This window comes from Pseudophryne corroboree, chromosome 3 (genome assembly GCF_028390025.1).
Source record: "Pseudophryne corroboree isolate aPseCor3 chromosome 3, aPseCor3.hap2, whole genome shotgun sequence".
In the NCBI taxonomy this organism is placed as follows: domain Eukaryota; kingdom Metazoa; phylum Chordata; class Amphibia; order Anura; family Myobatrachidae; genus Pseudophryne; species Pseudophryne corroboree.
Genome location: NC_086446.1, coordinates 366,425,438 through 366,442,477, shown reverse-complemented (window position 1 = coordinate 366,442,477; position 17,040 = coordinate 366,425,438). Strand labels below are relative to the sequence as shown.

The 17,040-nt window shown below is 42.8% G+C and overlaps 1 protein-coding gene across 3 annotated transcripts in view; it reads right to left on the bottom strand.

Annotated features, from left to right (window-relative positions):
• The window catches only part of ABI3 (ABI family member 3), a 116,186-nt gene that overhangs the window by 86,674 nt on the left and 12,472 nt on the right, over nt 1-17,040 (bottom strand). For all 3 annotated transcript variants that reach the window (XM_063963553.1, XM_063963554.1, XM_063963555.1), the window contains one exon: nt 14,475-14,651. In XM_063963553.1, coding sequence (XP_063819623.1) covers nt 14,475-14,651 — 177 coding nt within the window. The remainder of the gene's footprint in view (nt 1-14,474; nt 14,652-17,040) is intronic.

Sequence of the window (17,040 nt, the reverse complement as noted above, 5' to 3'; positions counted from 1 at the left end):
GCCCTGGTGGTTTATGTAAGCTACTGCCGTTACATTGTCTGACTGGATCTGTATGGGACGACCTTGAAGAAGGTGTGCCGCTTGATGAAGGTTGTTGTACACAGCTCTCAATTCCAGAATGTTTATGTGAAGGAGTACTTCTTGACTTTACCATCGTCCTTGGAAGCTTTCCCTTTGCGTGACTGCTCCCCAACCTCGGAGGCTTGCATCTGTGGTCACCAGGATCCAAGTCTGAATCCCAAACCTGCGTCCCTCCAGGAGGTGAGAACTTTGAAACCACCATAAGAGTGAAATTCTGGCTTTTATTGACAGGATTATCCTCCGGTGCATGTGTAGGTGCGATCCGGACCACTTGTCCAGTAGGTCCAATTGGAACACCCTGGCGTGGAATCGGACAAATTGTAGACCCTCGTAGGCTGCTACCATCTTCCCCAGCAGGCGGATGCACTGATGAATCGATACACGTGCTGGTTTTAAAACTTGTTTGACCATCCTCTGGATCTCTAGAGCCTTTTCCACGGGTAGGAATACTTTTTGTGCTTCCGTGTTCAATATCATTCCCAGAAATGATAACCTCCTTGTGGGTTCCAATTGTGATTTTGGAAGGTTTATGATCCAACTGTGCTGTTGAAGCACCGTCAGGGAAAGTGCAACGTTCTGCACTAGTTTCTCCCTGGATCTCGCTTTTATGAGGAGATCATCCAAGTATGGGATGACTTTGACTCCTTTCTTGCGAAGAAGAACCATCATCTCCGCCATCACCTTGGTGAATATTCTTGGAGCTGTGGAGAGCCCGAAAGGCAATGTTTGGAACTGGTAGTGGCAGTCCTGCACCGCAAACCTCAGGTATGCCTGATGCGGCGGGTAGATGGGAACATGTAAATAAGCATCTTTGATGTCCATCGATGCCAGAAATTCCTTTTCCTCCAAGCTGGAGATCACCGCTCTCAGGGATTCCATCTTGAATTTGAACCTTTTTAAATAAAGGGTCAGAGTTTTTAGGTTTAAAATCGGTCTGACCAAGCCACCCGGTTTCGGCACTACAAACAGGCTTGAATAAAACCCCTTTTTCCTGTTGTGACACAGGAACTAAGGAAATTACATTGTCTTGACATAATTTCTGTATTGCGTTCAGCACTTTTGCTCTGTCCTGAACAGAAGCTGGTAAGGCTGATTTGAAAAATCGGCATGGGGGAAGGTCCTGAAATTCCAATTTGTACCCTTGGGATACTATCTGCAATACACAAGGATCCAGATCTGAGTGAACCCAGACCTGGCTGAAAGACAGTAGACGTGCCCCCACCCGATCGTACTCCCGCAGGGGAGCCTTAGCGGCATGCTGAGGTTTTAGCAGAAGTAGCTGTTGACTTCTGCTCCTGCGAGCCTGATGGTGTTGTAGATTTTTTACCCCTTTCTCGCCCTCTTCCTGCGAAGAAGGGGGTTCCCTTTTGCCTTTTTGGACTTGTTGGGCTGAAAGGATTGCATCGTATGAGAATGAAATCCTTTCCTAGGTGGAGCAGCTGCGGAAGGCAGAAATGCTGACTTGCCTGATGTAGTTGTTGAAATCATGGCATCCAGCTTGTCTCCAAAGAGGGCCTCTCCATTGTAAGGAAGCGCCTCAATGTTCTTTTTTGATTCCGCTTCAGCATTCCATTGGCGGATCCACAGCGCCCTGCGGGCTGAAATCGCCATAGCGGAGAATCTTGAACTCAGCAACCCAATATCCTTCATAGCTTCAACTAAGTAACCTGCAGCATCTTTGATATGGCCAAGAGTTAGGACTATTTCATCCTTGTCAACTGTGTCTATGTTATCAAGCAAGTTGTCAGACCATTTTTCCACAGTGTTACCCACCCACACACAAGCAATGGTGGGCCTGAGCACCGTTCCGTTAGCCATATATATGGATTTCAGGGTTGTTTCTAATTTACGGTCAGCTGGATCTTTTAAAGAGGCTGAACCAGGGGCAGGCAAATAATTTTCTTAGACAGCCGAGAAACTGAGGTGTCTATCATTGGGGGAGTCTCCCATTTGTGCCTGTCTTTCTCAGGAAAGGGTACGCTACACATATCCTTCTGGGAAGGGTAAATTTCTTCTCAGGGTTAGCCCAGGATTCTTCAAAGAAAGCATTCAAATCCTTTGAAGGAGGAAAAGTCTCAACCTGCTTTTTATTTACTGTAAAATAATCCTTTTCCTCAGGGACCAGTGTTGTTTCAGGAAACTCCAACACTTCCTTTATAGCAACTATCATACATTGTATGCTTTTGGCTAATTTGGGGTCTACCTCTCTCAAATCCCCAGTGTCAACGTCAGAGTTGGAATCTGTGTCTGTGTCCCCTTGCATTATCTGGGCCATAGACCTTTTCTGGGAACTGGATGGGACCCGAGTGGATGATATGGAGGGGTCAGTAAACAGTGCATCCTCCACAGACTGCCTCCAATATTTAGTCTGTTGTTCAGACTCAGAGAATTACTTTGCAAGCATTGACATATTCTTTTGCAACATTCTCACCCGCTCCGGCTCCTTCTGAGAGGGGAGGGCCACCACATTACCCTCTTGTGTATCTAAAATGGGTTCTTCCTGGGAAGAACCCTCCCCAATGTCTGACATGTTACACACTTGTACACACACACACACACACACACACACACACACACACACACACACACCTATCACACAGGGGAGCTATTGGGGACAGACCCACACTAAAGTCTGTCAGAGAGACACAGAGGGATTTGCCAGTCCACACACTGCGCCTTATTGTGAATTGTGGAAATATTACCCACTTACAGCGCATATACCAATAATAGGCCCACAGACCTAATTATAATGAACACTCTCTGCCCCTTCTATAACACCCTGTACTTATATCAGCGTTGTCATGAGGAGAAACAGCATTCAGGAGCTTCACACTGGAGTTTCTGCAGGAGAAAATGGCACCCAGTGAGTGTTCTGGCAAGTCTGAGGAGAAGCCCCGCCCTTCAGCCTCAGCAATGTAATATTTATACTGGCTGGGGATGGCACATCAGCGGCTGTACATGTATGTACCCTTTTTGCCCGTGAGAGTAAGGTTTTAAAACATGCTGCGCATGTACCTGTATGCCGCCAATGATGGCTGCTTTAGGGTGGTGAGCTGATGTCCGTATTACGTCTGCTGTCCTCAACGGTGGCACTCTCGTCACCAATACCTCTGACGCGAGCGAAACGCGTCAGAGGTATTGGTGATGAGAGTGCTACCGTTGAGGACAGGCGTAATACGGACATCAGCTCACCACCCTAAAGCAGCAGCAAACCAGTTGGCGGCCAGTGGAAGGCGCAGCGGCAATTAGACTGGGGAGGACAGAGACGTCCGGCGCCTCCCAGCCGATTCCTTCACAATTTAACATTGATTCACCGTGGGAGAAGCTGCTTGAGCATTCATTTATCTGACTTGGGTGAGCCCGTTAATATCCTCACAGGTGGCCAGCACTTAGCGTGTATACGCAAGGGTATACTAACATAATTGGCTCATTTATTCCATAATGCAAATATATGAACGGTTAACTTTCTGGAAAAATTTGCATCAGGATAATAAATATTAAAGAAACGTTGTGCGGGACTAAAAAAAGGAAAAGAAAAGGTCTGGTATATACAGCTTTTTTTATTCACGGACATTATTGTGGTCTTTTCTTTTTTTGACAGTGCACTGTACTTTGTATTAATTGATCCACCTCTAGTAGTAGTCTATAGAGAATTGATACATTGACATATTGCAAGTAATTGGAGAGATATAAATGTAATAGACCAGGTCGTTCATTTGATGTATTAATATTTATACAGATTTTTAATATTGTATTAAAATTGTGGGATTAGAAACACTGATTAGTGCTAATTTTATATTAAATAAGAATATGTATGACAACATGTGTCTGTACTCATCTCATTTAAGCCTTTAATTATTAGGAATAAGCGCAGAGTGAAATTCTTTTAACTTAATAAATTATACCCATGAATAGGTTTAACATATCATTTTAGTATGTAATGAGAAAATAATAAAACTGCTGCTGATGGTGGGTGGTGTTGGCAATACTAACCAGAGGATTGAGTTTGTCTTCTGAACAAGATAAATGACAGGCTATTGTGGCTAACAGTTTTTTTTATCACGTCTCTTTAGCCTGTAGTTTTTCATAGCGCCTGTAGGTATTACATATTAGCCATAATGCTGGGAATTTAATTCTGTGTTTCACATGTCTGATTCTATTTCTGTTTTTTAAGCTTACTTCTCTTTTCGTTATGTCTCAATCTGATTGTGGTTTATATGCGGCGCCTTTCTGTATAGCTGACACTTGTATAATATCAGTGAAGCGTCTAGTGTTAGACCTGTTAACTAAGGGCCTCATTCAGATGTGATTGTTGTTGCAATCTTTTGCCATGCACAGTTGTGACTATATGCTAATATGGGCAGAAGCAAACCTGAGTATAGGGACGCCCACTGCTGTTCCATCATTTCTGTCCGACAACATATAATTGCTGATACATGGGTACCATCGTCGCAAATCGCATCGTGATGCAGAGTCTGAGTGCCTCTGAAGACGCGCAGGCTGAGTAGCTCTCTTGAGACGCAAAGGTCTCTCCAGTAGCAAGTGAGATCGCAATTGCTAATCTATGGCCGCCCAGAAAACGCCATATGAATGGCCATGGCACCCTGCACTTACCCGACCACTCCCCATTATCACCGCCAAATGCTTTTCGTTTGTCACTCACTTTGCGACAAATCCCTTTTTCCGACCCCCACTGCAATTCAGTCACAGCGCAGCTCAGATACAGTCACAGTAAGAAAACATCAACCGATTTGCGTACAATCTGAATGAGGCTCAGAGTTTACATTACAATATTTGTTATTTGTTGTTTAGTCAGTTGCCGTGACTGATTTATTTTTAATTATGAAACTACACTGACATTTGTAAGTGTTGTTCTATATGAATGTGTATTAAAATCAGAACTCACGCTGCTGCGATTATCGTTTCTATTTCCCTCCAAAAACGCAGCATTTTTATTTTTACTATAGTAGCATGCATACTGAATCTATCTCATTCCTTCTATTTGCATGCTAAAGTATGTAAACATGCTAAAATACAGTTAAGTATTTCAAGAACATACTGTACAAGGGTGGTTTAATAAGTAAGGTAACAAGACCTCTCACATGGGTAATGTTCTGTTTAATTCTAATTTACTGCCAGGCCAGAGCAGGTAGACCACTGCTTCCCCTCATGGCTATTAGACTGCGCCTCATATCAGTCATACATCGCAGCTGGCAGAAAATTGGTCAAACATGGGTGTGTGATCAGATTTTTCCATCTAAAGGGCACATCAGCAGTGATGCTGAGAGGGTGGGCACTAATTACCCAGGCTGGGCCTGATGAAGCCCGGTGGGGGCCTGGTTCCGCCACTCACCCACCCAGCCCCCTTACCTTTCATTGCCTTCTATGTGTGGGTGGTGGTGGTGGTGGGGGGGGGGGGGTAAGGATTGCACTAAGTATGCCCTCTCCCTTTGATCTGTTCCCGGGTGGTGGACACTACGACGTCACAAATACTATTTTTAATAGGATTTTCTTGTAGGGTGACGTGGTTACACTCCCTTACAATAAGCCATGCCCCTATTACCTGGGCCCAACCACACTGTCCACGACCAAGCAAATTCAGTAGCTGAAATTCATTGCCAACTTGTCGAGGTGTACGGTGCTAACGTCATGTCACTGAAACAGGTTTGGGTATGGTGCACTGCCTTTGATAATGGCAGGACAGGCATTCAAGATGAGCAGCGATCCGGCCAGCCAAGCATGTACGCCACAGGGGACAATTTATGCTGCATTGAAGGTCTGATTCAGGAGGAAAGATGCATTCAAGTTAGTGATATTGCTGATGAACTGAACATCTCAGTGGGTACTTTACATGACATCATTCATGAACAACTGGAGTACAGGCCTGATTTGCTGGGATAGATTCCTTGGTGCTCTGTTGGAACAAATGCTTAGACCAGAGGTTCCCAAATGCGGTTCTCAAGGCACCCTAACAGTCCAGGTTTTAAGTATATCCATGGCTCTGCACAGATGGTTAAATCAAATTGACTGATGTCACGTGTGGCCAAGCATGGATATATTTAAAAGCTGAACTGTTAGAGTACCTTGAGGACTGTGTTTGGGAACCTTTGGCTTAGACATATCTGGAGACTATGTGGAAAAATAATCTATACCAAAGCCATACTATTTTTTATATGTATATGGACGAGTTGAATAAATTTACACAATAAGAGGTCTCGTTACCTTATGTACTGAACCACCCTCTTATAATAAACATGATATCTCAAAATCTTATTCTGTATTAATGAATCATAAAACCTTACTTGCATACTTTTCTTTTCTCCTCTTCGGAGAGGAGACGCTGCTGGGTACTTCAGGGGGAAGGGCTGGGCTATCACATAATTAGGCCCCGCCCCTACCACAGGGAAAATGCAGTGATTTACGGATCTGTGGGGAGGGACTTAAATTATGTAATTCACGTCAATTAGCCCTACCACCTTCATATTGCACCACTATTCCCTTGATAATCTCGCTATCCTACCCACTTCACTAGGAAGCAGGCAGGATGCAGGTGATCCGTCTACTCTTTAGGGGGCTACCCAGAAAATCGTGAGTCTCCTACAACTTGCAGAAGAGTAGGCAAGTATGCATAAAACATATATTTGTATTGACAGGAGCACTTCATGTTAACACAACTACCATATATTTAAAAGCAAATTATCCTATGCCCAGTGAGGTGTGCAAACCATTTTCTTTCATCTTACAGTATTGCTGTGCCCATGGTTAAATATATAGTATACACTTATATGTTATGCTGGGCTCCATTTAGATTCATGTGAGGTGACCCGGCTTCCGACATCAAAAGTAAAACTTTACACTGGTCTGAAAATACAAAGTGCTTGCACTCCGGATATCATGTGGGATTTGGTAAGCAGGAAAGGTTGATGTAAAATTACAAGTCATATCACCTACAATGTTTTGTATTCCTTGGTATATTGGAAACTACTAGAGATGTGTAGCGGGCATTTTTTGTGTTTTGTGTTTTGGTTTTGGATTCGGACGCGTTTTGGCAAAACCACTCTTTTGGATTTTTGTCGGATTCGGATGCGTTTTGGATTCGGGTGTTTTTTTTTTTTTTAAACACAAAAACAGCTAAAATCATAGAATTTGGGGGTAATTTGGATCCTATAGTATTATTAACCTCAATAACAACCATTTCCACTAATTTCCAGTCTATTCTGAACACCTCACACCTCACAATATTATTTTTAGTCCTAAAATTTGCACCAAGGTCGCTGGATGACTAAGCTAAGCAACCCAAGTGGGCGGCACAAACACCTGGCCCATCTAGGAGTGGCACTGCAGTGGCAGACAGAATGGCACTTAAAAAAATAGTCCCCAAACAGCACATGATGCAAATAATAAATAAAAAAAAGAGGTGAGCACTGATGATACTGAGCACTGATGATACTGAGCACTGATGATACTACGGAAAACTGACACTGAGCAGCACGATTAGCACAAGACACTGTACTAGTATTAGTAATGTAGTATTACTGAGCACCACAAGACAATGAGCAGTGATACTGAGCACTGATGATACTACGGAGAACTGACACTGAGCAGCACGATGCAGCACAAGACACTGCACTAGTATTAGTGAGTAGCACAAAAGCACTCTGGAATTGTCACCCCCCAGATACCACTGTGACTGGAATGATGATGACCGATGCAGTCACAGGACACTACTACTACAGCACCCTACAGCAGCAAGATGCAGCACAAGAGAGACACTGTACTTGTATTACTGAGCAGCACAAAAGCACTCTGGAATTGTCACCCCCCTGATACCACTGTGACTGGAATGATGATGACCGATGCACAGTCACAGGACACTACTACCAGTGCACCCTACAGCAGCAAGATGCAGCACAAGAGAGACACTGTACTTGTATTACTGAGCAGCAATAAGCACTGATACTGAGCACTGATACTGAGATTTGACACTGAGAGAACGTAACCACGTCCTCTCTGTACCCTCTACAATGCACGAGTGAAAATGGCGGTGACGCGCGGCTCCTTATATGGAAGCCGAATCTCGCGAGAATCCAACAGCGGGATGATGACGTTTTGCCTTGTTTGGGTTTTCCGAGTCAGGCGGGAACAACCGAGCCTGGCTCGGACCCGTGTTTGACCCGTGGAGTTCAGGGGGGGGTTCGGTTCTCGGAGAACCGAACACGCTCATCTCTAGAAACCACCCATCAATAGCAGTTATAACAGTCTTGGATAATTTACTTACATTATTTACTTTTATGTGAATCTAAAACTGGTTAGGTGAATTTGTTAGACACATTGGGGTATATTTACTAAAATTCGTATTTTTCCGAATGAGGTTAAAGTTCAATCACGAATGACATCGAAAGTGTAAAATTGCAACGTTTTGAATTTATTACGACTAATTTACTAAGCTGTCGTATTCTGCATTTTCGTATTTACCGATGTCGATGTCATTCGTATTTTTTGGCAGTGTTTTACGGGAGTGAATTGTAAAACACTGCCGACTTTAACACAATGAATCTCGGCCGGATCTGTGAGATCCGTGCTGGCCTTCATTGTGCACCTTTCGTAAAATATAAAACATTGTTAAAATTAAAAAAAAAAAATGCATGGGGTCCCCCCTCCTAAGCAAAACCAGCCCCGGGCTCATTGAGCCGGTCCTGGTTGAAAAAATATGGGAAAAAAATTGACTGGGGTTCCCCCATATGTAATCAACCAGCACCGGGCTCTGCGCCTGGTCCTGGTTCCAAAAATACGGGGGACAAAAAGCGTAGGGGTCCCCCGTATTTCTGAAACCAGCACCGGGCTCCACTAGCCAGATACATAATGCCACAAGCCAGATACATAATGCCACAGCCGGGGGACACTTTTATATTGGTCCCTGCGGCCCTGGCATTACATACCCAACTAGTCACCCCTGGCCGGGGTACTCTGGAGGAGTGGGGGCCCCTTCAATAAAGGGGTCCCCCCCCTCCAGCCAATCAAGGGCCAGGGGTGAAGCCCGAGGCTGTCCCCCCCCATCCAAGGGCGGCGGATGGGGGGCTGATAGCCTTTTTGTCAAAATTTGAATATTGTTTTTAATAGCAGTACTACAAGTCCCAGCAAGCCTCCCCGCAAGCTGGTACTTGGAGAACTACAAGTACCAGCATGCGGTTGAAAACTGGGCCCGCTGGTACCTGTAGTACTACTACTAAAAAAAATACCCCAATAAAAACAGAAGACACACACCTTGAAAGTAAAAGTTTAATTCATACATCCACACCTCCAAACATACATACTTACCTATGTTCACACGAGGGTTGGTCCTCTTCTCCATGTAGAATCCATGGGGTACCTGTTGGAAAAATTATACTCACATAATCCAGTGTAGATCGGTCCTCTTCTGTTCTATTTGTAATCCACGTACTTTGCAAAATAAAAAACGGACACCCGACCACGCACTGAAAGGGGCCCCATGTTTTCACATGGGACCCCTTTCCCCGACTGCCAGGAACCCCCCCTGACTTCTGTCTAAGAGGGTTCCTTCAGCCAATCAGGGAGCGCCACGTCGTGGCACCCTCCTGATTGGCTGTGTGCTCCTGTAGTGTATGTCAGGCAGCACACGGCAGTGATACAATGTAGCGCCTATGCGCTCCATTGTAACCAATGGTGGGAACTTTGTGGTCAGCGGTGAGGTTACTTTCGGTCAACCACTGACCACAAAGTTCCCACCATTGGTTACAATCGAGCGCATAGGCGCTACATAGTATCACTGCCGTGTGCTGCCTGACATACACTACAGGAGCACACAGCCAATCAGGAGGGTGCCACGACGTGGCGCTCCCTGATTGGCTGAAGGAACCCTCTTAGACAGAAGTTAGGGGAGGTTCCTGGCAGTTGGGGAAAGGGGTCCCATGTGAAAACATGGGGCCCCTTTCAGTGCGTGGTCGGGTGTCCGTTTTTTTATTTTGCAAAGTACGTGGATTACAAATAGAACAGAAGAGGACCGATCTACACTGGATTATGTGAGTATAATTTTTCCAACAGGTACCCCATGGATTCTACATGGAGAAGAGGACCGACCCTCGTGTGAACATAGGTAAGTGTGTATGTTTGGAGGTGTGGATGTATGAATTAAACTTTTACTTTCAAGGTGTGTGTCTTCTGTTTTTATTGGGGTATTTTTTTAGTAGTAGTACTACAGGTACCAGCGGGCCCGGTTTTCAACCGCATGCTGGTACTTGTGGTTCTCCAAGTACCAGCTTGCGGGGGAGGCTTGCTGGGACTTGTAGTACTGCTACTAAAAACAATATTCAAATTTTGACAAAAAGGCTATCAGCCCCCCATCCGCCGCCCTTGGATGGGGGGGACAGCCTCGGGCTTCACCCCTGGCCCTTGGGTGGCTGGAGGGGGGAACCCCTTGATTGAAGGGGCCCCCACTCCTCCAGAGTACCCCGGCCAGGGGTGACTAGTTGGGTATGTAATGCCAGGGCCGCAGGGACCAATATAAAAGTGTCCCCCGGCTGTGGCATTATGTATCTGGCTAGTGGAGCCCGGTGCTGGTTTCAGAAATACGGGGGACCCCTACGCTTTTTGTCCCCCGTATTTTTGGAACCAGGACCAGGCGCAGAGCCCGTTGCTGGTTGATTAAATATGGGGGAACCCTGGTCAATTTTTCCCCCATATTTTTTCAACCAGGACCGGCTCAATGAGCCCGGGGCTGGTTTTGCTTAGGAGTGGGGGACCCTACGCATTTTTTTTTTTGTCAAATTTAACACTTTCCCACCGCTTCCCACTGATAAACATGCACGGATCTCATGGATCCGTGCATGCCTATCAGAACACGGTAAAAAAAAACAGGTCTGTTTTATTTTAGCACTTTTTCACGATTGGTATTTTTTCACGGCAGTGTTTGGCTATTGTCGGCAGTGTTTGTGAATTACACTTTTTAGTAAATGACCGAGTTCTACCAAATTACAGGCGGATTTGACCGATGGTGTATTCATTCGTATTTTTTTTCTTGGACTTCCCAAAAAATACGAATGCCCTCATCACTGCCGTGATTTGAGTTTAGTAAATTCCCGAGATGACACTTTGAATAAAAAACACAATTTCGGTCAAAATCGGGACCTTAGTAAATATACCCCATTGACTCAATTAGACCAATTTGCAGCTTTTCTAAACAAACTCGAATAATATTTTGATTATGATTGTTGGAAAATGCAGTTGATTGATGATCAATTACCCATTACGAAAAGAGATTGATAAACAACCAGCCTTTGTCATTGTCTGCATACAGTTTACTTGAGGATGCTCTTTTGCAGTGGTATCAACTAACAGTCTGGTCACAAGATGTGACTTAGCATACACAGGGATTAAAAACCTAACCATATTTTATCTGTTTGACATAAAATTAATAGACAAATACCTGAAGTCTATGTACTGGACTGGTCTGATTTGGGGGCATTTAGTTTGGGAGAAATTAGGCATATAACCAATCACACATCCCCAGGGCAGTCTGGTTTATGCTTATTTTAAAGCTGAAATAGAAAGTAATGTGAACATGCTATCACTTTATTACAGGGGGGAATTATGTACTGTTATTTGTACTTAAATTATGTAGGTGGTTGTAGCACAGACCTTGGATTATGAACTGATTAGTCATGACTTGGCCATGACATCGATATATGGAGAAAGGGGGCAATTGATAAAAGGCATGTAGCTTTTTTTTTTTTTTACTGTATGTCAGATTTGAGGTGATCAGTTCAAGTTGTAGCCTGGATGAGCATTTCCTGCAGTGCCTCCTGACCCAGAGAAAGCTGAGTGTAACTCTGTGGATTCCTCTCAGGACAAAATGTGGAGAGTAGCCTATAGGCTGGCTTCTATAGGGTAATGCCAGCAAAAGCTGGCATTAATCATTGCATTCCGGTGCTTAGTACTTATGGCAAATGCAGCCAAAGTCAGAAAACAGACGTTTTCGGGGTTTTAGCAACATTTTAACTTTAGTACATCCCACCCTTTATTATTTGTAACTGTTTTTGTTTACATTATTCTGTAATTAAGAATTATACTGTCTTTGTAAATAGTGTTCCTTTATTAGTCTGTTTTCCTACTGTATATGCTACAGAGCCAAGTCTTTGAGGAAGCTATTAGCTCACTAAGAATGTGTTATACCTATTATTCATTGCAAGAACCTGGGGGATACCAACTAACTGCATGCTAGTTTGGGTGGCAGAAGCTCTGAAAATGTGATAGATGCTAGGAGACCCATGGCCCCTTTGTATGTTTACAGGCGATGGCAGAAAAGAGAGGTGTATGGTACCACGGACAGAGAGTCCGCCTATGGAAGAAGTAACTGGATGTTACGAAACACGTCAAGGACTCCCTGATTGCTGAATAGTTCAGACCTTCGCCCGGCATCTCCAGAACACCCGGCACCTGTTACCAGCAAACCGTGGAAGTTACCATCACTGAGTGCCGGAGAGAACAGTGTTTTCTGGAAGCCGGAGCGGCTGTGCGGCTGACCGCTCGAGCGGGCTTTAGCAACAGTGTTAGCCCGCTCGTTGGACCTGTCGGGCTGCCCGTACGGAAACCTCCCATTAGTGTGATTCACCCTGCCATACGGACAGAAGCCGCTAACTCATTTGCACCACACCGCTACAATCAACAGGTAACAGTTGTTCATTACATCGTGCAATCCCGGGGACGCTCGGGTTACACTTAAAGCTCCTCAAACTGGCAAACAGGTCCCGTATTATAAGCACAAGGGACAGAGTGAGCAGAGGTACCTGTGATTCTTTACATTTGTGGTGCACAGTCCTTGGACAAAAATATCAGTGTCCTCTGGACTCTATCATTGGGTGCAAATTAATACGGAGGATCCTATTACGGACTGAACTTGTGGCATAATTTTTTGCCAGTCTGGACATTTTACTATTCAGCACACTTATTTTTATGAATGAGAACCATCTTTTTACAATCGTTATATAGTTGAGGGTGTTGTGACCACACCAGATCTTAATATCACAAAAATAAAATATATATATGTTTTTATATGGTTATATGTTTTAAATAAATATTTACAATTGAGAATGGTGTGGAACAATTAATTGGCTCTATAGCGCGACCTCTTTCTTATTTAATTGTATATGCTATATTGAAGCCATTAGAGACAGGCTTCTGAGGTCTGACGAAATAGAACCATTTATTCATGATCACAAGGTGACAGATTTCACGCAATATCAATCTTTTAATATTGATTGCGCCATCAGGTATTTATTCTTTTTTAGAGAGATAGAATGTTCACTGTATTATATTTGGCTTTGTCCTCAATTTATTGAGACTTGGACCTGTGCGATTAGTCCTGACACTTGTATAGTACCAGTCAGGGTGATACAATTATTTTCTCTGACCTATAGTTAATGTAAAATTATGGATACCTGCTGTGGTCCCTGAAAACCTACAATAGGGGGACCATATTATCCATATTTTACCTGGGACGCTCATGGATTACACATGTTCTGTGGCTGATTAAAACCAGCTGAAATGTAGGCTTGAAGTCAGCCAGCCACAGAACCTGTGTAATCCATGATCATCCCAGGTAAAATGGATAGTATGGTCACCCTACCTACAACCTTGTGGGATCCGGACTATAGGTCAGCAGTAATTAGGTTGACATGGACACAAGTAGACATATGAAAGATCAACACTGGAAAAAGTCGTCAGGTTCATATGGTCGCCATGACAATGGTCGACACACATATGGTTGACACATGTTTTTTGGGGGGTTTTCATGTTTTTGGACTTGTTCCTTCCTTGACTGTCTATGTCACAAATCATAACCTTTAGTAACCTTGTAGCAAGTGAGACACCGTGCCTGAAGTGTAGCGAGCCCGTGGGGGGATGTGTTTCTCCAAATGGTGGACCCTAATGACACAAACCCCAAAAATGCAAAACAAAAAAAGTGTCTACCATTTTTGTGTCAATATTTTGTACCTGTCGACCTTTTCTGGTGTTGACCTTTCATATGTTGACCTTTTATCCATGTTGACGTTGTGTCTGTCGACTATATGGGGTCGACCTAATGACTGTAGACCTAATGAATGTAGATCTCCTATACCACACACGTGTGATCCTGTTATTTGAACAGACCTGAACAAGGGTGAACAGATGTACATTACAGACATTCTTAAGAAACAAAAGGGAGGATATAGATTCATCAGTCTGTCATTCTAGTAGTCTAGAAAACATATATTCCATTATACTGTAGTTTCAACACAACAACTACTTTGAGAACACCTGTCACTGTTCATATTTGCAAAAACAGTAGCAAAACTTTTTTTCCCCTACAAATGGTTGAAGAATGGCAGAAGTCTCACCTTGATTCCATGACCAGTGTCATCAAGGGAAGTGAAATTAATGGGAACTCTGGTATATGAATTCAAAGGTCCTTTTGTATCCTGATACAAGATTTTCTCTGTGTGTTGAAATCTCTTTGCTGTTGTCATCCTCCCAATTTTCTGCCGGGAAACTTTTTCAACATGGATATCTAATAACTACAGATACAAAACACCTCTATATCAGTGGTGAACAATCTTATCTCAGGTGTCAGTTTGCTATTATTATGGGTTTTCAATAGAATATATTTGCCACAGTCCTGCTTTTATTTATTTTATCACTAGTGACTACTATGGAGTTCTACATGAGAGCTGCATTCTGCATTTTTACCACAAGAGGCTACTTTTCAGTTTAGAGCAGAGGTTCTCACACTCGGTCCTCAAGGCACCCCAACGGTCAAGGTTTTAAGTATATCCATGCTTGGCCACCGGGTGATTTAATTAATACCTCAGTCAATTTGATTTAACCATCTGTGCTGAGTCGTGGACAGTGGCAAATTTCCCCTTAGGTGCCTAAGGGTGCGTATACACTATGCAATATTGCTTATGATACGGCTGATATATGCCGGTTTGTTGTGATATTGTATAGTGTGTATGCTAGATACAGAATACAATGCGTGCTCCCATGAGTAGGACATGCACATACTGCCCCTGTAAGCTGTCCTACTTAGTAAATATGACAACAACCCCAAACAGACAGCCAACGTCATTAAGAACTATTTTCAGGGTAAAGAAGAACAAGGAGTCCTGGAAGTGATGATATGGCACCCACACAGCCCTAATTTCAACATCATTCACTTTGCATTTTGTTAATTTATAGCAATAAACTATTAACACTTCTATTTTTGAAAGCATTCTTACACACCTTACACACATTTTTTCCACACCTGCCTCTTTTGCACAGTAGTGTGTGTGTGTGTGTGTGTGTGTGTGTGTGTGTGTGTCTGTCTGTCTGTGTCTGTCTGTCTGTCTGTCTGTCTATCTATAAAATAAAGAAAATGTAGATGTCATTTGTCTAAACAAGACATCTAGGATGTCACTTATAGGCTTTTAAAGTATTGTATTAAAAAATACAGTATCTCCTGCCATTGCTGTTTCTGGGCTTCTCTGAGCCCTCCCTTCAGGATTTACAGTGTATGCTTTTTTTTATAATCTAAATACCACAGAACCACTTTTGTAGTTATTGCTTCTGCATTAATCTACCTTTTCAAAATTACAACAGAATTCTGCAAATAGATTTTCCTAAGATCTGCACTTAAAAATTATAAAAAAAATGTCCTTAAAAAAGGGGACACAAGGCATAGGAGATCTTAGATTCATTTAGGCCATCTCTGGAAACGCAGTGGGGGTGCCCACCTCTTTCAAATGAAGATGACCCCAGACACGTACAGTAGAAGTCAGGTTGGATATGATATGGAACTTTATGTCTCCTCATATGACAAATAATATTACCCAAAATGTAAAAAACAAAGTTTCTATATTTAAAGTGCAAGAAAGTGAACTAAATACAAATGTGTGTGTGTAAGTGATAGGCAATCACCAGCCCACAGATCCATAAGCTTCCCAGTACAACCTGGTGTACAGTACTTGTGCAAAGTGGGTGTGTGATAGCATAAAACAACATTTTTGTAATGCTTTTAAATTTTATGGTACGTGATATCCCTTATTTTCTATATTAAAAAGTATGTAATTATAAATAATGTGTGTGTGTATATATATATATATATATATATATATACACTGTATGTATATATATATATATATATATATATATATATATATATATATATTCTATATACAGGCATATTTCAATTCTAGAAAAATGGTGGATGGCAGCACTTGGCATTCTGTATATAACCTATAAGAATGTTATTCATTTGGAGAAATCAAAGTAACATGTCTATTCTAAATTTAATTTATTACTGTTCTCAGCCTATTGTTCATCCAGACACGAACTTCATTTATCCCTAAATGACAAATATATATTAAATCACAAGGCTCTATTTAGTAACAAGCCATAACACTGTTAACACTCACTAAAGGGGTTATGGCATCCATTCTATATTTATCAAACTACGGTAAGCTTAGCTTACCACTGTTTGTGAATGTAATGATTACGCCATCTATAGGTGCTATTAACTGTCCAGCTTCAGTGAAGCCTTCCAGGCTTTGCTGAGTTCCCTCTGCATTAAATAGCAATGTGACTGCACAAATGTCTATTGCGCATGTGCATTATCCAACATCCCATCGTCAGCAGCAGCAGGCTACCGATAACACAGAAGATGACACTGCTGAGGATGGGGCACCTCGCTGTACAGGTAAGTTTTGTTACATACCTCTGGCATATTCATTAGTATCACTTTGATACCAAACATATGCCGTCAGCAGTAAGTCACTCTCTTAAATATCATTCAAGCTGCTTAAAACAACAGAATATTGCTGTGTTCTACTTTCTGCTGTTGCAGTACCTTTCATGCTCCCCATTGCCATAGAGTTTACATGACCCTAAATCTCCATGTTTCATCTATATAAAGGAAATTAAAAACAA